A 20468-nucleotide genomic window follows, 5' to 3' on the forward strand; every position below is an offset into this window, starting at 1 on the left:
AAAGAATAGTTCAACGGTGTCCAAAATTAAAGCAAAAAATAGCTATTTCCCAGTCCTGTGTCTAATGCGACGATATAATCATACAAACTGTCAACTGATGTTACGATCGTGCTAAGCACGGAAGATGGCATTCCGATCAATGCACAACCACGCCAGCAGTTTGCAGTGAACTCCCACATCCACAATCGCCGTGTACACAGTCACAGACAGTGCAGCATGGCACGGGTCGAGAGGGTTTGTGACGTTATTTCAGTGACTGCAAGTCTAGCCCAGTTTACAAGGCATTTCACAGATAAGCCCACTTGTGAGTGTGACGTTGGTCCCTCTCTGACCTGGATGTACGCACTGATTGGAGTGGGAAGTGTGTTCAAAGATCTGTATGCTCTCGTTAGGCAAGCTGACCCACAACTACGGCAACTAGGCGTTGATGTTAGAGTGCGCCGCTATGTTGACCTTTAAAAGCATTTTTAGGGTCTGAATACCCGTAATAATAAATGTAATCTTGGCTGTCGAGCTCGTAAATAAAGGTGCAAGTTTTATATGGTTTCACAGTATAATCGTGTAATCGGATTTGATTACCCAAAAATTTTTGGTCACTTGCCCAGTGATATAAAATGTGTAACAGACAGTAAACTAAAATTTGAAGACAAACTGGAGAATTATATCCATGAGAACTCCTTCTATACCGTAGAAGAATTGCTGTTCCTGTAATGTGTAAAAACTGGTGGGTAGGACTTACTAACTCACAAAGTCTGCAAATATTTTTTCTTTCTGAAAGAAAGCAAGCTTGAAAATATTCAAAATGTAACCATATGTACAAATTTGGGTTGCAATTGTCAAATCACTCGTTCCACATGAGTGCGATCTATCGTGCAAAATCACCCCTGGAACATGAAACAGTTAACACATCAGATAAGAGTACGATGCACAACACACTGTAATATTACACGATGGCGTAATGCCTGTCTTATTCTGAATTACACTGCAATGTTTCTTGGGACACGCAATTAGGTCCGAAAGAACAGGCACCTGTTCTTCAAAATACGTCTTGTTGGCACTGTTATCCAAAGCTAGTCTCTCAACCCCAACATTTATCAAACAACAAATACATATTTGAAGTCTTAAAATAAGCTTGAATATGAGTTTTCTCATCTGAAGCAAATTTCTCCTCACAAACACATTACTTGAGAACGTCAACGTCTGTTAACGTCTCCGGACAGCAGTCGGTATAAAAACGGGAGTACATCTTTTCTAGTTACAATTGATTCTGAATCTGTTGGAGGTAAGGTTGTATTTGGGCAGTATTTGTTAACAGACGTTGACGTTCTCCAGTATTGCGTTTGTGAGGAGAAATTTACTTCAGGTGTTAAAACTCATATTCATGCTTATCATAAGAGTTCAAATATTTGTTGTCTGATATGAGGACGAAACTGGAGTGGTTATTTGGACTTACTATAGCTGTATTTGATGTTCAGTCTTGTAAGAGTAGGAAAACAGCTCTGATATATATTACTAAGTATGATCCAGAACCATTTATTAATTGTAATGAATCAGCAATGTCTTTTAATGTCCGATTACGTAGGTGGGTTAAATGCACAGCCGTTATGAAATACTTGACATGTATTCGCAGTTGCGAATACGAACAGCCATCGACAGCCATGACTGTAGAGAAAATTTGTGGGGGACTGAGACTCGAACACAGATTTCTCGCTTCAGCCGAGCGGTCGCCTCAATTGCTTCGGCTGTCAGAACACGAATCACGGTCGTTCCTGCGTCAAAACCCGTAGTCGTTTGGCGCTGACGGCCGCTGAACGGCGAGGTTATCTCTGACCTGTACTACTACTTACATTATGTGATTCCCATACAGGGAAGGACATTTCAAATGAAAGTCCAAAGGAACATTGCATCGTAATACAGAATAATGCAGGCGTGAAATATGGTATTAATCCGCCGAGGGCGAGTGGCTTTCAACTAAAATATCCCACCTGCACGGGAATACACAATAAGAGATGAACGAATACATGGTTGACGACGTATAAGTTCGGTCTAGTCGTGATTAGCGCTCGGGTAGCCAAATGGTAGGGCGATCGCTCGCGATAAGTGGGAAATTCGGGTTCAAGTCCCGGTCCGATAGAAAATTTCATTGTTGTCATTCCATTTTACAGCTGATGGTTGTCCATATCGGAAACTGCGAATACATTTCATGTACACTATAATATTTATTACCTTTCCAACCGAGCTGAAGGCTCTTTAAATGACTTTGCATTTAATATCATTACTTCAAGATTTCAAACATGGCTGGAACAGCAACTGTTGAAATTCTTCACGCGTAAATGATAACATCCAAACAGTTGCAGGATAAAGATTTATTAAAATCCTTGACCACGGTTTCGGAGTATCTAAATGTACCTTCATCAGAAGTAAAATACACTAAAATCACGCCGCGCGGGATTATCCGAGCTGTCTAGGGCGCTGCAGTCATGGACTACGCGTCTGGTCCAGGCGGAGGTTCGAGTCCTCTCTCGGGCATTGATCTGTTTGTTTGTCCTTACGATAATTTAGGTTAAGAAGTGTGTAAGCTTGGGAACTCATGACCTTAGCAATTAAGTCCCATAAGATTCCACACAAATTTGAACATTTTTTTGAACTAAAATCACACCCTGCAGTGGAGATACATAAAACAATTGTGCCCAAGGCGTCGTCCGTAGTTAAAACATCATCTCCATTTATACAACATAATTATGGACAGAGGGTCGATGCGAACATAGCATAGCATCAGTACTTCGCCTATGAACGTGAACTGCAACTGTTTGAATGTTATCATTTACCGTGAATAATATCATTACTATTGTTATACGTCAAGGCTTGTTTCTGTATATTCAAAAAGAATATATATATCAGAGCACACACTGTCAGGTGGCTTGCGGAGTATGGCTGTAGATGTAGATGAATGAATACATTTGATAACTTTTTTGTTGTGTACTTGCACAAGCAGAATGCGGAATCAGCAAACGACAGTAAGCGAGTGACCATAAGCAGAACGGTCGTCAGCAGAACAATAGCAGATTGCCCGTTAGGGGAATGAGTGTTGGATCATGTTACATTTCATTTTATTAACGTAACGAATCAGCGAGTGGAGGTAGTGGGTAACACTCGTTTCACAAGACTTTCTGAAAACGTGACGTCATTTTGCAGGATGTGCTATCGACTGTCTTTAGTGTTCGATACGGGCCTCTCGCAAGACCTCAGGCACGCTTATCCGACATTTGTAAAAACATGTCGTTCTGTTATGGTTTGTTGTAATTATATTGTTATTAATTAAACGTCACATAATTATTTATCGACGTTAATGCCTTCATAGAAGAGTGATCTCTCAGGAGTGAAACGTTATCGTCAATAATTTACAAATTAAGCATGAAACATGCTTGCATAATAACTTGCATATGCCGTTTCATGGTAAAAGCGCACAGAATATTTATTACAAATATCTCACCAATATCATTAAATGCCTGTAATACAACATTGATAAAAGCCTTCAAGAGATAGTTTGATAACCAACACATGGACCTAATACCACATGATGAAGTACTAGCGTAATGGATAATGTCATGGTTTATGTAGTGGAAGGATTTGGGTTTGCATTCTGCTATATGCAAATATTTATTCTCCTCTTAACATTGTTAACATATTTTGGGACTTTGTTATGTATGTAATGCAAATATGTTTTGCAATATTCGATGTTATTTACATTTTCTTCTGATTAGAGAACGAAGTATGAATAAACATTCGGCCATTTCCCGAGTGTGTGATTAGGCAGGAACCCAAGAGGACAGCTTCAATTGCTGCGAGTGAAACAAGGAATAACAACATTCATAATTCTTCCATGTCAAAAAGTCGATTACGATTCCTGCGGTTGTCGATACTGCGTATGACGTCAATTTCACGTTTGCAGGAAGTCTTGCAAATTGTGTTACCTTGAGGAAATAGGTAGCAAGGAGGCCTACAATAGCAATGTAATACAGATTCTATGGGAGCATAACTGTGATAGCAGAGACATAACTGTGGCAGAAAGTGCGCATTTGTAAAATATTTTCAGAATAATCCGTATGCGCAAATGATGCACTACAATACCCTGGACACTGGCAATGGGCGGAGTTAACGTCTGAGCAAGTGTATATCTATCGGGGACAAGTATGGAGATCTTGATAGCTGTGGAAATATCTCAGAATCACGTAGGCAGTTGGCACAGGCAAGTTCCATGTGTGGACAAGCATTGCCCAATTGAAAAATGGCGCCACTATACTGTCGCATGGCAGGTAATATATGAGGGCACATGATGTCCGTGACGTGCGGTTGTAGCGTCAAGGTTACCTCTGTCGCTGCCAGCCGTGATCTGAAGTCACACCGAGCGAGGTGCAACATTTGTTAGCACACTGGACTCGCATTCGGGAGAACAACGGTTCAAACCAGCGTTCGGCCATCTTTATTTCCCTAAAACGCTTCAGGTAAATGCTGGAATGGATCTTTAGAAAGGGCACGGCCGACTTCGTTACCCATCCTTCCCTAATCCTACGGGACAGATGACCTCGCTGTTTAGTTCCCTCCCCCAGATCAACCAACCAACCAATTGAAGTCATACCTGACGGTTACCCACTGGTGTGTCTCTGCAAAACACTGGAAGATGAGTCCTCTCCAGAGGTCACTGCCATACTCGCTGGCGATGGTCTTTCGGGATAGTGCAAAATTATGATTTATATCTGAACACCATGTCATTCATCGGCAGTGAATGTTTCCCGGCCATGGCACCGGTCCAAACGCAGTCGTTTGTATTGTGGTGTTAACGGTGGTCTCTTTATGAGACGACAATTTCGTAGTCCGGCTGTTGCTAATGTCCGACCAATGGCCCACAATGATGTAGAATGTTACATGGTGCCCATCACTTGTTCTTGAAGGCAGGAGAAGATGTGAAGGGGCTACGATGTGCCTGGCGCACAATACAGAGATCCTTTCTTGTGAGAGGTAGACGTGGTCGATCGTAATCTTGACAAAAGTATGCCTGCTCTTACTTTCCTGTGCTCTCTAACAATGACCCTACACGATTCGATCAGCCGGCCGAACTGAGACCCACTATAAGGCAATTTTCAAACTCTGTTGCATGCTAATAATACTGACTCAAACGAGTACACGGCACCACTGTTTCCTTCACAGTTGTCGCCCTGCACCAGATGCTGTACACAGTACTAGCTCTGGTAACGAAACTGAACATGAACAACACTAATGGGCTCTGGTATTCGTTCTATTTATAACGGAGAATTGGAACTGTAATCATTTAAATATACGCCGATGGTGTGCACGTAAACGAAGGAACATTTACATTCGACCCTGTCTTCCATGAGCTTAACTTTCTTCTCCAGACAGTATGCATAATTAACAGAGAATGAGACAACATGTGTGCAGTAGTGACTGCTATAAATCGTGTTTACGTTCACTATGTGCAATGCGAGAGTCTTCCTCGGCTGTGACGGAGTTTCCGTGCGCTGTTTGCAGGTGAGTGGAAGCCCATCGTGAGCAGCAAGCCGCTGGACGAGCACTTGTCGACGCACGTGGAGCTGCCCGTGCCCGCCGCCCCCCACGTGCACCTACCGGCGCTGGGCGACGAAGCGAGTCTGCTGTTTACGCCGCCCCTGCCGCCCCCGCCGCCGCCCCCGCCGCTGCTGTCTCTGCCGCCGCCGCAACACCACGTGCACCGACCGCCGCCCTTCAGACCTGGCCCGCGGCCCGGAAAATTCAGTGGCAGGTGAGTACACGAATGTGGAGGAACGAGTACGCAACCTGTGGAATTACTTATTCTTGGGGCCGACAGAAAGTAGTCTTTGGCCCCATTCAGTATTGCACCAGTATCACACAAATCCACTTTGTGGACTTTATCAATGTAAGATGACGAAACACTTATACACTACTGCCCATTAAAATTGCTCCACCAAGAAGAAATGCAGATGATAAACGGGTATTCACTGGACAGATATATTATTCTAGAACTAACATGCGATTACATTTTCACGCAATTTGGGTGCATAGATCCTGAGAAATTACTACCCAGAACAACCACCTCTGGTTGTAATAACGGCCTTGATACGCCTGGGCATTGAGTCAAACAGAGCTGGATGGCATGTACAGATACAGCTGACCATGCAGCTAAAACACGATACCACAGTTCATCAAGAGTAGTGACTGACGTATTGTGACGAGCCAGTTGCTCGGCCACCATTACCGGACGTTTTCAATTGGTGAGAGATCTGGAGAATGTGCTCGCCAGGGCAGCAGTCGAACATTTTCTGTTTCCAGAAAGGCCCGTACAGGACCTGCAACATGCGGTCGTGCATTATCCTGCTGAAATGTAGGGTTTTGCAGGGATCGAATTAAGGGTAGAGCCACGGCTCGTAACACATCTGAAATGTAACGTCCACTGTTCAAATTGTCGTAAATGCGAACAAGAGGTGACCGAGACGTGTAACTAATGGCATCCCATACCATCACGCCGGCTGATACGCCAGTATGGCGATGACGAAAACTCGCTTCCAATGTGCGTTCACAGCGATGTCGCCAAACACGGATGCGACCATCATGATGCTGTAAACAGAAGCTGGATTCATCTGAAAAAATGACGTTTTGCCATTCGAGCACCCAGGTTCGTCGTTGAGTACACCATCGCAGGCGCTGTGATGCAGCGTCAAGAGTAACCGCAGCCATGATCTTCGAGCTGATAGTCCATGCTGGTGCAAACGTCATCGAACTGTTCGTGCAGATGTCTTGCAAATGTCCCAATCTGTTGACTCAGGGATCGAGACGTGGCTGCACGATCCGTTACAGCCATGCGGATAAGATGCCTGTCATCTCGCTGCTAGTGATACGAGGCCGTTGGGATCCAGCACCGCGTTCCGTATTACCCTCCTGAACCCACCGATTCCATATTCTGCTAACAGTCATTGGATCTCGACCAATGCGAGCAGCAATGTCGCGATACGATAAACCGCAGTCGCGATAAGCTACAATCTGACCTTTGTCAAAGTCGGAAAGGTGATGGTACGCATTTCTCCTCCTTACACGAGGCATCACAACAACGTTTCACCAGGAAACGCCGGTCAACTGCTGTTTGTATATGAGAAATCGGTTGGAAACTTTCCTTATGTCAGCACGTGTGAATACTCTGAAAAGCCAATCATTTGCATATCACAACCTCTTCTTTCTGTCGGTTAAATTTGGTGTCTGTAGCACGTCATCTTGGTGGTGTAGCAATTTTAATGGCAAATGGTGTAACTTTTGTTGCTCTGTGTACTCAGCTGTGAGTAATATACATTGCTAGATAATTGCTAAGGAACGCTGGCAAAGGAACAGCTGCCGACTGCTACAGAACAGCCGAAAACTGCTACCGAATACCCGAGCAATGATAGTAAAACGAAAGAAAGAGGGTGGGAAGTCTTAATTGCAGCAAGACCTGTGTACGTTCTTTATGAAATCGACAGTTCATGTAGTACGGTGTTTGCCAAGTGCGTCATTCTGTGTGACACGGCAATATGTCTACAAGACTTCCGTTGAGCGCTTACGGTCTTCGACGAACAGTTGAATGGCTCCCAACCGGTCAAAGCGTCACTACTGTGGCAACAGTGAAGCATGTTTCGGAAAGTGTCATCTCGCGATTAAAAAAGGCTGAATGTGGAAATGTTATGCGGAAGCATGCCGGTGGTCAAAGACGGACCGCATACCGAAAGAGGATGTATTCGTAGCCTTAGTGGCGGAAAGGAACAGACATCTCACTCCTAGGCAGATTGCTGCAAACAGTGCAACCGCTACCGATACATCTGTCTCTGACAGAACAACTTCGCTCACCCAGGCTGGTTTATACACTCGGAGGCGTGTTAAATGCATCCCGCTTGAACCACGCCATCGTCGTGAAAGAGTCCGTTGTAGGGTGCATCTTCGGAGGGGTCAAGAACAGTGGTCTAGAGTAATGTTCTCCGACGTACCCCGCTGCGCTGTGGAAAGGGATTTTGACCTCCCGTTATGCACCACAGAATGTTCATGAACTCATCAGTGTAGCCTAGACGTTATGGTATAAGCATGCATTCTGCATAATGACCTAGTATCGCTCCATATCTTTCTGCAGGGTCCCGTTACAGCATAGTGGTGTTACAGGGACATTATTCTCGATCGTATCCGTCTCTTTAGGGACGTGGTAGACCCCGAAATTCTGTTTCTGGACGACAAAGCCCGCCCACACTAGACCGCCCAGGTGTCGGACATCTGTCGGACATGCACCACAGAATGTTCATGGACGTCACCAGTGTAGCCTAGAGGTCACGGTATAGGCACGAATGTGTGGTCTGTAATTTAGCCATGTTTTTCCTGCCCCCTCTTTCTCTTCAGTGATATTGAATATATGGAATGGTCTGCGTACTCCCCGGAGCTAATCGAATCGTTCAAATGGCTCTGAGCACTATGGGACTTAACTTCTCAGGTCATCCGTCCCCTATAACTTAGAACTACTTAAACCTAGCTAACTTAAGGACATCACACGCATCCATGCCCGAGGAAGGATTCCAACCTGCGACCGTAGCGGTCACGCGGTTCCAGACTGTAGCGCCTAGAACCGCTCGGCCACACCGGCCGGCCCGGACCTGATCCCTCTAGAACATGCCTGAGATGATTTTGGCAGACGTGTTTCTCGGCGAAGCCCTCCTCCCAAACCGTGGAAGAACTGAAACCGCCTTGAGAGAGGGGTGGGATAATATTCCTCAAGGCATTAATGACTGTTTGGTATCAAGCAAGAATAACAAGTGAAAAATGTGCATTTGTGCCCAAGGAGGGCATATTCTATACTGAAAATCCGATATTGACCTCTGTGCTGGGAGTCTGACTTGGGTCAAGCATGATATCTCTTATGTCTGTTACCCTGCTTTCACTTGTGGTTAAATTTGTACCATTTTTCGCTATAGTTATACCAGTCCATCTCTGTTCTTTAAGTACTGTGTTTCACATCGCCCACCATTGCCTATGAATACTCCTGTCCAACAATGTCTCTGTTCTTTAGCAACTGTCAAACCAGTGTAGTTAAACTGTGCCATGAAGTTGCTAGAATAACTAGCCCCATGCTGTTCACAAATTCTGAGTTATTGACGCGTGTCGGTTACATCCCATCAGCAGAACATGTGCCAAAGAGAAGTGCAGAGCCACAAATGCAAGCGTAATTGACGAAGGTCATCAAGGGTAAATTTACAAAATTTATTAGAAAGAAAGCACAGAAAGCAGACGTGGAATGAACATATAAGAACGTATAAGAACAGTGGCTCTGTATTGTGCCCGTAATGTAGCTGAACAACATGATACTGAAACCATACGTAAGGTGCTTAAGAGGAACAAAGAACTAGGCAGAAACAAAAAAAAAAGCAAGAGTATACACAACAGGGCTTAAAAATACGAGATTCAATTAACGGAGTTAGAAAACTTAACTGACAGGAACTACCGCCAGACTGCGAGACTGAGTTGCTGTTCCAAAATATAGTTAAACGTACGTGTGCTAATTAATATGGACCCAGTGTAATTTGTATTATGAGATTGAAAACATGGTCCAAGCAAGCTGTATTCGTATTATCCGTGCAATTGGCCATTTTCAACCGTGTGTCATTCTCAAACACATATCTTAAGATTCCAGTTTCATATCACATTCTAAGCTGGAAGCGTAACATATGTACTTGAAAATGACTCACCGTTGAAATTGGCCAGTGGTACTCCTACAAAACTAAAATTTTAATTTATGTAACTTTCCCAGCCGGCTGAGGCGACCGCCCTTCATCCCGCTGAGAAGGCCTCCTCCGGGCGAGCACGTCCATCACCATCATCCGCCCCCGCACAAGAGACCACCCCCGCTACCGCTGTCCGCCTCGTTCAACGATGTCGCTGGTGCCGGCCACGTGCTAAGGGACAGCTACGGCAACGTCATCAAGGACTCTTACAAAGGTGGCCACTACAAGGAAGGGGGCGGCCACTTCAAGGACGGTTATCACAAGGAACCGCACGGCCACGTAGTGTTCAAGGACTTGCACTTTAAAGGCGTAGGCGCTGGCGGTGGTGGAGGCGGGGGTGGCGGGGGTGGCGGGGGCTACGGATTCGGAGGATCTGGATTCAAGGACGGGTTCGCTGGTGGCCACAAATTCAACGGCGTCGGTTTCAAAGAAGGCTTTGGTGGCGGACTACATTTCAAGGACACACACATCAAAGACTCGTATACTGGCTACGGGTTCAAAGACGGGTTTGGGAGTGGTCAGTTAGATTTCGGGAACACTTTGGGCGATCTCTCACTACTTAAAGACGGTTTAGGCAACAGCGGCGGCGGTTTTCAGCAAGACTCGTACTTCAGTGGTGGAGGAGGAGGTGGATACAGTGACGGAGGACTGAAAGATACGGCTCTGAACGAAGACTTCAACAGTGTGGGATTGCAAGGCAACTACGATGGACAGATTTTGAAAGACTTGGGTGGAGGAGACGCCGCTTATGGTGGCCAACTCGGATTGTCGATCGATTCTGGTTCCACTGACGGTCACAACAGTGTCGGTGGTAGTAGCGGCGGGTACAGTGATTTGAATGCAGTAGATCCCGCTGTTGCAGGGTTGGTGGACATAGTACTGAAAGGTGGCGTAGGGGGTGAGGGCAACATTGATCCTTCCAGTTACCAGGTGCTCGCGCAGGATGTGGGAGGGGCGTCTGGAGGCTCATCTGATATGTATGGAAATGGAGGGGGTGGTAATGGCGGTGTTGTTGGTGGTGGTGGTCACAGCATTGACAGCGGGTTCGGCATCACGTCTGGAGCAGGTGGAGGATACAGTGGAGGAGGTACTGTGGTGGAAACATACGGCAGTGGAGGAGTTGCTGGCGGTAACGGAATAGGGTTTAGTCTCGGCGCGTCTGGCGGAGGTGGCTACGGCGCAGGAGGAGCTGTGGCGGATGCATTCGGGAGTGCAGGTATTTCTGCTGACTCCGCCACTGGACACAGTATCGCAGGCGGTGCGGGAGGCAACGGCTACGGAAACGCAGACATGTACGGCAGCGGCGGCGGACTGGCAGACAACGTGGTGCTGGTGCAGGACTCAGCCGCTGCCGCCCTGCTCGGGGGCGGAGGGCACGGGGGCGGCGGGCTGCCGGCCGGCGGCCTCGCGGGCAGCGCCCTCGCCACTGGCGGCTTCGGGGGCGGCGGCTTCGGGGGCGGCGGCTACGCTGCAGGTGGACTGGGCCTCGGGGACGGACACATCGTGACGTCACACGACGTCTCGGCGCACCACCAGCTGGGGCCGCTCTCCTGCACGGCCTCCAGTCACTACCAGGTGAGCACACCCACCGAGTTTGTGTTGTGTTTACCAAACGGATCTGGCGTCCAACATAAGGGTGCAAAGAAGTCAACCCTCTAATACACAACAGCTTCCAGTATTTTATTTTCATTATTTTACATGTATATACGGGGTGTCTCCTGAGAGTCGTCAAGGGTATTTTCTCTGGTGTTTCGGCTGGTATATGCAGTTTTGTTTTTTCATCGTGTAGGTGGAGTCAGCCCAAACAAGCGCTGCTCATTACATCTTTCATGCGACGCCCAGCGTCGATTATAGGCATCGGTATGTTTCCCGTTACAAACAAAATGAATTTTGAAGTGGAATTTTTCTTGCCAATTCGACACAGCGGTCCCAAATTAGTCAAGTGCGCTATTCGTTTTACGGTAAGTATTAAGAAGGACAGTGAAACACGAGTGATGACGAGTACCCCAGCAGCGGCAGAACTAACCTGGCCAGCCCTGACGGCTACCGCCATGCTGAAGCGTGCTGCTCGGTCGCAGCTGGAATAACCACTCGTCGTGTTTTACTGTTACCGTTAAAACACATCGGTAAAACGAATACCGAACTAGCCCAATGTGGCGGCGCTCTATCGAATAGGCATTTAGAATTCCGCTTTTAAAAATAATTTTGTTTGAAACGCATTCTGTGGACGATGGGAGTCGCATGAAACATGTGATGAGCAAAATTTGTTTGCGATGACACCAGCTACGTGGTGCGAAACCGAAATTGCAAATATCTGCCTAAACACCAGAGGAAATGCGCGTGATGTCCCTCATCAACCTGCTGACTGGCTTGGTGGAACCCACCACGAATTTCTTTCCTTCGGCAACCTTTATCCAATGGTCTCAATTAATGGCTGGATGTATTCCAACCCCTAGTACCATGGTGGTTATTCTCTGATGTATTAACACATGTCGTATCATCTTGTCCCTTCTTCTTGTCAGAGTTTTCCATACGTTCCTTTCTTCGCTAGTTCTGCGGAGAACTTCTTCTTTCATTACCTAATTTTCAACGTTCTACTGTAACACCAAATTTCAAACTCTTTGATTCTCTTCTCTTCTGGTTTCCTCACTGTCCATGATTCACTACCATACAATCCAAAGATTATTTTCAGAAACTTCTTTCTCGAATTAAGACCTATGTTTGGTACGGATAGACTTCTCTTGATCAGAAATGCCATCTTCGCCTGTGCTAGACCGCCTTTTATATTCCCCTTGCTTCGTCCGTCTGGGGTTAGTTTGCTTCCAAAGTAGCAGAATTCCTTAACTTCGTCTACTTCGTGATCATCAGTTTCGATGTTATTATCAACGGAAATACTCTGTGTGATGGTATCTTGATTTGTCCAGCTGGTTTTGTTTCAGAAGGGTCATTCGATACCTATGGACTGCTATACTCTATATCTTTCGCCAGGATATAGCTGTGAAAATTATTGAAGCACCAGGTCCCGTTCTTTTTACAGATGCACGAGTTGCTATTTGTTTTCTCTATACGTTTCCTTGCAGACTTTCGTCATGAGAGTGAAGCAGACCATTCTCCGCGTGTTAGAAATAGATGAAGATAGGTCCTTGCCGTCTTTCATTTAATTACAATCTTCGAGCGTTTGCCAGACCTGAACTTAGTTCTTTAAGTAAGTTGATAGTGGCAGTCGGTTCCACCAAATACAAATAATCTGCTAGTTTCCTTGATGACATTATTATCTACGATGACCGTTCCTGTATACCATCGTGGTCGCTAATCTATCTGTCATTAGTGACGTCCTCGAAAAGATCGTGTCTGTTGAAGCCAGCAGGTCTAAAATACATCTTTCGGGTATGGGTTGTCGCAATAGTTTTTCGAGACTGTTGTCAGATATTGTATTCATTATTACTGCGCCGTAACGTGTGCGTAGTTTTCACAGTCAATACTGAGCAGGTTAGAGTCACCACCAGCTACACCATAAGAGGGCGGCAAGGACTTCACGCAAAAATTTAACATGTTCGTCTCTAGCACAAGTTTTAACTCACACAAAACAGTATGTGGGTCTGCTTCATTGACAAGTGACAGTCTAGAATACACGATACGAAAACAACTTAAACAAATTGGTAGAGTCATTAGAGGAGACAGAAAGAAACATTTTTGCTATGTGACATAAATGCCGCAGGTACAACGTTTTCCACTGGGCTCCCCTTATACCAACGCTCACAGTCGTTTGACAGTGCATTCTGATTTGCAACACAGCTACATCTTACTTCTAGGGAGGGTGAATTTTCATTATTGCTAGTCGTCTCCACGTTCCTGGATAAATAATTAAATTATAGCCACTTATGTTATGTGGTGTTTACGAGAAAGTTTGTATTGATGTTTACAGATTCTTGATGGCTTATTACATCCGAACCGAGTTAGCTGTTATGCATCTTGTTTATGGGGAGGTACAATGCAATAGTCGAGCAGCAAGGCGCCTATATGCAGAGCTATTTCCAGACAGAGGGTTACCAAATAGCGTCAGGTCTCAAAGACTTAATGGCAATCTTCGCGAAACAAGATCTCTGAGACACAACAACGGAAAACTGGTAGACCTCGCAGTGTGCTAACTTCAGTTTGAGGAGGCCGTGTTGAAGCGAATCGAGGAAAGGCGCAGCACTCGCAAACGATCCTTATCCACGGAACAAAAAACCTTCAAAGCCAATGTGTGGAACGTCCTGCACGTGAGGCGCATTCATCCGTTCAGATATCAAAACTACAAGGCCTACCATCTGATGACTCTTTCTACTACGTGGAATTCTCCGGTGGGATCTACACCAAACCGTAAACATCCTTGGTTTCGAAACGTGTGTTTTGTTTACTGACGCGGCCCGCTTCACAAGGGAAGGAATATTTGACAGTTGCAACAACCATGTCTGGGAGTTGATAAATCCTGTGGCTAATCGTGTGTTCAACCATTAACTGAAATTTGCCTTTGTAACCCGAGCTGGATCTCACGAGCAGTTCTTGAATGGACGGCTGCGGAATTATTCTAATTACAGTGTCTTACCAACCATGTATTTCATCAACGAAGTGAGCGGCCACAGCCCACAGGCCACTAGGACAAACACTAATTACAGATGTGCAGGACTGAAGGACATAATTGTTTCACAGTGTTATAAAACTACTTTCATCCACGCCTTGCGAGGCAAACGGTTTTCGATTTGCATATAGCAGACAATTTCTAAATCGGTGAAGTATTATCTCTCTGACGCCTAGCGCCTACTACTTCTACGTTCACAGAAATTGTAAATATCGGCTACAGCTCAATTTACAAATGCCGTGAAGACCATCAAAGTCAACGTGCAGCCTCGCTAGTCAACTCAAATTTTTGCTAGTGCTGCGCAGCAATTAAATCCACATTAATACATTACAAGCAAAGTCACCAGCAATATCAACCATGCCAACAGTTGCCTGGTCGGTCTGTGCAGCACTTAAAACCCCAAAAAATTTAATCAACAGCCAGAACATATCAAATGAACTCAACAGCTGCCCAGTTGACCTGAGCAGCACAGAAAACCACTGGTAAATTTAAACAACAATGTGCTACAAAGTAAAGAACACTATGGCTGCCCAACTGATCTGTGCAACACTTAAACGACATGAAAATTTATTCACACATGCATCAACTGAAACCAGTTCAGTAACTGTCCACGTAATCTTTGCAACACTTAAAACCGCACTAAGATTTGAACACACGTTCCAAGCCACTCAACACAACTGTCAAAGAATTCTCTTCAAGGAACGGGGAAGCTAGCACAACAACCTGGAGACGGTCCACAGCACAGCACAAAGAAGCATACTCACGAACAACCTTGCCTCTGAGCCACCTGAGCTGGCGCTCCACAAGTCCCTGCCTTTCGCAAGAGGGGATTGCCTGCTTAGTCTGTACGCGACAGATCGAAACAGCCTGTCTTTCAAACTAAAGTTCTAGCCGACCTGAGTCGAAAAACGAGAGATACGCTCTCGGCAAGTGTCATACGGCACACTTGAAACGTATGGTTTGGTACTGTTCACGACCATTTGATTGAGCGACACCTTCCACTTAATACTCTCGGTAGAGAAAATTATCCTATCTTTCACTGTGAAGTATTACCGGAAAGGCTGGAGAACGCCCCTCTGGCAGTTAACCAATGATATGGTTTCAGCATGATGACGCCCTACCACACATTGACACTAATGTCAGAGAACGTGTCGAGAATGTCTTCCCTAATTGTTAGGTTGGGAGGGGTGGGTCAATACCGTCGCCACCACGTTTTCTTGAGCTCACTCCCACGGGTTTATTTTTTGGGGGAGAAATGAAGTTTTTGGCTTACCAGACACCGATAGAAACTCCTGAAGAACAGGTTGCCCCTTTGGCTCTAAAGCTGCAGCCATTGTTTGTGAAACACCTAATTGTTTCGGGCATATTTGACAACCATTGGACGTAAATACCAGTTGTGCGTTAATGTAAACGGAGAACAATCTCGGAGATACCAATGACACAATATTCATCATATGGCACCTTCTCTGAATATCGCTAGCGGAAGACTAACGACTGGCTATCTATCGGCTATTGGTTCTTTGTCACTCAACGATTTGAAGAGTTGAAGATATGACGAATGTATTGCAGGAACTCTAGCAAGACTCGCACTGACTGCAACTTGCAACTAAAAAGTTCTGCTGGAGCACGGTTATTTAAGCGCACGTCTCTGTCGTCCAGATGGCGCTGGCGCTGCAGGGGCGTGTTTCCCGCGGGCAGCGTGACAGGTTTACGCGCAGCGATGATTTTTCCCGTCCGCAGCTCGTGGTGTCGCGGTCGCGTTCTCACTTCTCGAGCACGGGGTCCCGGGTTCGATTCCCGGCGGGGTCAGGAATTTTCAACTGCCTCGAGATGACTGGGTATTTGTGTTGTCCTCACCATTTCCTCATCATTCATGCAAGTAGAAGATAGGACTGAGAAAAGGTTGGGAATTAGTACGGGCGCAGATAACAACAGTTGAGCGCCCCACAGTCCAAATATCATCATCGTCGATGATTTTCCTGCTGCGGACAGACTTGCACGGTGCTCCTGGTTCCACCTGTCGCCAACTCTTCTCGTCACCACAAAAAACAACCCCATACCATAACACTACCCCTCCTTTCGTCGCCTTTGGCATAAAACATGATGGCAGGTAACGTACTCCACGCATTCGCCAAACCCAAACCCTTCCATGGAACTATCACATGATATCATCGCTTCAAATCGTTCGTGTCCAGTCATCCACAGCCCAGTGACGTCGTTCTTTGCATTACCTCAAGCGTCGCCTAGTGTTGACTTCAGAAATGTGTGGCTCACGAGGAGCTGCTCAACCACTGTATGGCGCTCTTTTTGACTCCCTATGCGCAATCGTTGTGTTAGCTAGATTTCTGGAACCTACCAGTGGTTCTTTTAGTTGATTTAACGCAGTTTTCAGAACCACCCTGTGCCATGTTCGACTGGCCCTTTCCGTCATTGCATATCTGCCTGAGCTTGGTTTAGCACTGTTGTTCCTTCGCATTTCCGCTTCATATACACATCACTTACAGTCCAATTGGACAGCTTTAGAAGGGTTGAAATGTCCTTGATGGACCTGTTACTTATGTTACTTCCAGTGACTGGTCCACGTCTGAGGTCACTGAACTCTTCTGACCCGCCCGTTCTTCTGTTTCTGCATCTCTGCCAATAACAGAATACTCCCCACCTCACTGGACTCGCTTTCGGGAGGACGACGGTTCAATCCCACTTCCGCCCATCCTGATTTAGGTTTTCCGTGATTTTCCTAAGTGGCTCCAGGAAAATTCCAGGATGGTTCCTTTGAAAGGGCACGGCCGACTTCTTTCCCAATCCTTCCCTAATCCGATGAGACCGATGACCTCGCTGTTTGGTCTCTTCCTCCAAACAGCCCAACCCAACTCCCCACCTCCTTTTATAACGACGGGTGCGCCTCTTGTGACCTGCAGTAGTCGGTCCCGCATTACATGGGAGTGTTGCATTGTACTTTCGATCACATAGCTTATTGGTGTAGTCTATTTCATTTCTAATTATTCACGTAGCTTGTTATTGTGACGGTGAACTGCGTGTTGCAGGTGCAAGACCACTCGCTGGCGGACGAGGAGCCGGTGCTGGTGGGCTCTGCGTCCACAGTGCCGCTGGAGGCGGTGGCGCTGCCTCCGGTGCCTTCGCCGTCGCTGCCGCAGGCGCTGCCTCTGGTGGCGCGGAACGGCGTCGGGCCCGACAGCAAGCCGACGGCGGACGCGGAGGCGGCGCCAGCTCAGGCCGTCGCGGATGCTGGAGGGGAGGCGCCTCGGGCTTTTCTGACGCCGCCTCCCGCGGGGGCGGCAGCCTGGTCTCGCAGGGCGCGAGCTCCTCCCCCGGGAGCCAACGCAGGCCGCAGTCGGCTCATCGCCATGCCTCGCCCCCGAGGCTTCTAAGAACTGTCGGTCATCCAACTCTGTGCGAAGTACAGTGTCGTGAACAAGCGTGCAAACAGATGACCAACCATGAGGCCAAATCGTATAGCACGCTTTGTCACTCTAGCCATCATCTCTTGAGAGAACAGATATGTATCTCGAATAGTTGGAAGTTGTCAATCGAACTAATATCTCTGAGTCGTTTGAAGATATCTACACCGTTTTAAGACATCGAAACGAGATTTTCGGCAAATGATAGGAAGGAAAAGGGAAAATGTTTCTTATATACATTAATATTCGGCATATTATTCCTATCACGATACTGAAGCAAGCACAAGCTTTCTTCTTGCAAGGAACTATGTGCAAATACAGTTACATTGAACATGTCAGCAAGTGCTTCCATGAACTTTTTTTATTTATTTATTTTTCTTTTTCTTTTGCTACTAGTTTCGATTGTGAGCCATCGCTCGCAGGCACAGAAATCGTCACTTTAGCATCGCTAAGCCTAAACACTGATGATGTAGGGGTGACCATTCTAAGTCGACGTAATACTGTTTAAAAATAATTCAATAATAACATTTGTAATCAAATTAAAAATTCATATTATGTCGTTATGTAATTTCTTGACGACATTCGACAGTAAAACTAGGAAAGTAGGACTGTTAAACGTGTCAGTATGTTCACTGAAACCCTCCACAACGAAAACGTGCGATTATATGAGACTTAATTGTGCCAGCAGCCATATTAGGATTTATTTCCAAGGAAGTGAAGCTGTAACTAAGTTGTTGTCTGCAGATAACAGTCTTACATTCAGCACATATTCCTATCTATTTCCGAAAGAATTTTCAGGTAAAAATTAATGTTCCGTGTCACTATACTGTTGTTTTTCGTATCCAATGTCGATTACGAAAGTAAATTCATCAGAAAAAATCGTATGTGCTGCTGTATGGTGGTAGATAAAACATTTTCGTGTAATGACGCGTTAGTAAACATTCACATTTTTGCCTTCTGTCGTCTTTGTATACCTTGCGTGAGATCTTGAACTATCTGCGATGTATTTAGGGTCTTATAACTTAAGAAACTTGCGCTGTATGAAAATAATTCCTTTTGCCTCTTCGAAGTCTTAACTTAGGCCGCAATATTGAGTCAGTTACACTACATTCTCTGCATTAAAGTGAGAGTATCTGTGCCTGAATATGGTCCTTCTGTACAGAACCCTAAGAGAGAAATGTTTTGAATTACGTCAAGAGATTTTGTTTTCGTGCCAGAGTTGGCCTCCTTCTTATATCCCTCAGTATTTCTTACTCTTGAGTCATCAATAATCGTCATTTACAAATGCCATTCGCATTGTATGAAAATCAAGATGGCATATATCTTTAAGCTAGTATTTTACGAATATCTAACGAATATGTCCGTGATTGTGCCATTATTTATATTACGTGCTGTGAATGATAGGAGTAGATGCACTACAGACTTTTTCACTGTGGCAAACTGGATCATAGAGTATTCAAAGCATATTTAGCTGAAATCATATTCATCATGCGTTTGCAACACAGCTCGCCAGAAATCACTCTGTACGACATTTGGCATTTTATAAGCGTGTGTTTTTTCCCCTACAACATAAGTAGGTTATTTCGAGACTTGCAGCTGGTACTGACCATTAAATTCATAACAGGTGTAGCGATATTTCTCAGTAAACTGTATTAATTCCGTTTGTAAGTCTGCCGTCCGCTGTTTCTTGCCAAAAATATAAAAACTTGACGTTACACTATGTGGAAGCGCCACCATAAAAACAAAATCCTTGCGACATTGATTTGTTGTGATACCTCTCGATTCTGTGGACCGAGAAGCCACCACTTAGGAGTCACACAGTATTGATACAAAAATGACTATCGTGTGTCAGCTCAGGAGTTCACGAAGCAGAAGCCTCTGGCGGTAGCTGAAAAGTGTTAAAAGACTGAGAAGATGATCCACGAAGCTTTTACTTAGCTTTATTTAATCACTGTGGTTATCCATGACTTACGACATTTGTAAATATTTGACAGCACAGAGTGACAAATATCTACATAGTTCCGTTAGTTCAACTAAAAAAAATATGACCTAAACTTAATTTATTTGAAGCATGTATAATTTATTTTATATTCTAAACAAATAAATATTTTTTTATGAAATGTGATGTGCTTCTCTTACATTCCCCCCAGTTTCTCGACAAACACCACTTTTCAGACAGTAATTGAATTATATTACTGCAAAATTTGTGGTCAGCAAGGGGATACGTGGCACTATGGCACCTGTTTAAGAAAATAAAAATGCTGATTTTTACAATGAGACTGTATTTTGTAAAACTCTGGAAGCTTGAGGGCCAAGGAATCAATGTTAAAGGCATTGTGAAGGGTAATACTTCCATATCTGTTTATTTACTCTCAGTAGATAGCTTAATTTACTGCTTTGCTCATGTGGTGCATATGTGATAATTACATATTAGATTCAGGAACATGAAGAAAGCCTAAATTGAGCACATCTAAATGTTAAGTTAACGACATTTGCTATGTTCCATCAGTCACCTTAAACATGTGCATCAGACTATTCCACACTCCTATCTTAGAAACACAGCACACGAATAACTAAAACACAGAAACTCGCAGCACGTATTTTACTCTGTTCAGAGGTACGTTATTC

At 45.2% G+C, this 20468-nt stretch overlaps 1 protein-coding gene across 1 annotated transcript in view; it reads left to right on the plus strand.

Annotated features, from left to right (window-relative positions):
- The window catches only part of LOC126267274 (uncharacterized transmembrane protein DDB_G0289901-like), a 154307-nt gene extending 134342 nt beyond the window's left edge, over positions 1–19965 (plus strand). Inside the window, exons 5-7 of the mRNA XM_049972342.1 lie at positions 5548–5797; positions 9827–11375; positions 17466–19965. Of these exons, the coding sequence (XP_049828299.1) occupies positions 5548–5797; positions 9827–11375; positions 17466–17810 (2144 nt within the window). The 3' untranslated portion in view covers positions 17811–19965. The remainder of the gene's footprint in view (positions 1–5547; positions 5798–9826; positions 11376–17465) is intronic.
- Positions 19966–20468: the final 503 nt, after the last annotated feature.

The sequence above is a fragment of the Schistocerca gregaria genome, chromosome 4 (genome assembly GCF_023897955.1).
Source record: "Schistocerca gregaria isolate iqSchGreg1 chromosome 4, iqSchGreg1.2, whole genome shotgun sequence".
NCBI lineage: Eukaryota > Metazoa > Arthropoda > Insecta > Orthoptera > Acrididae > Schistocerca > Schistocerca gregaria.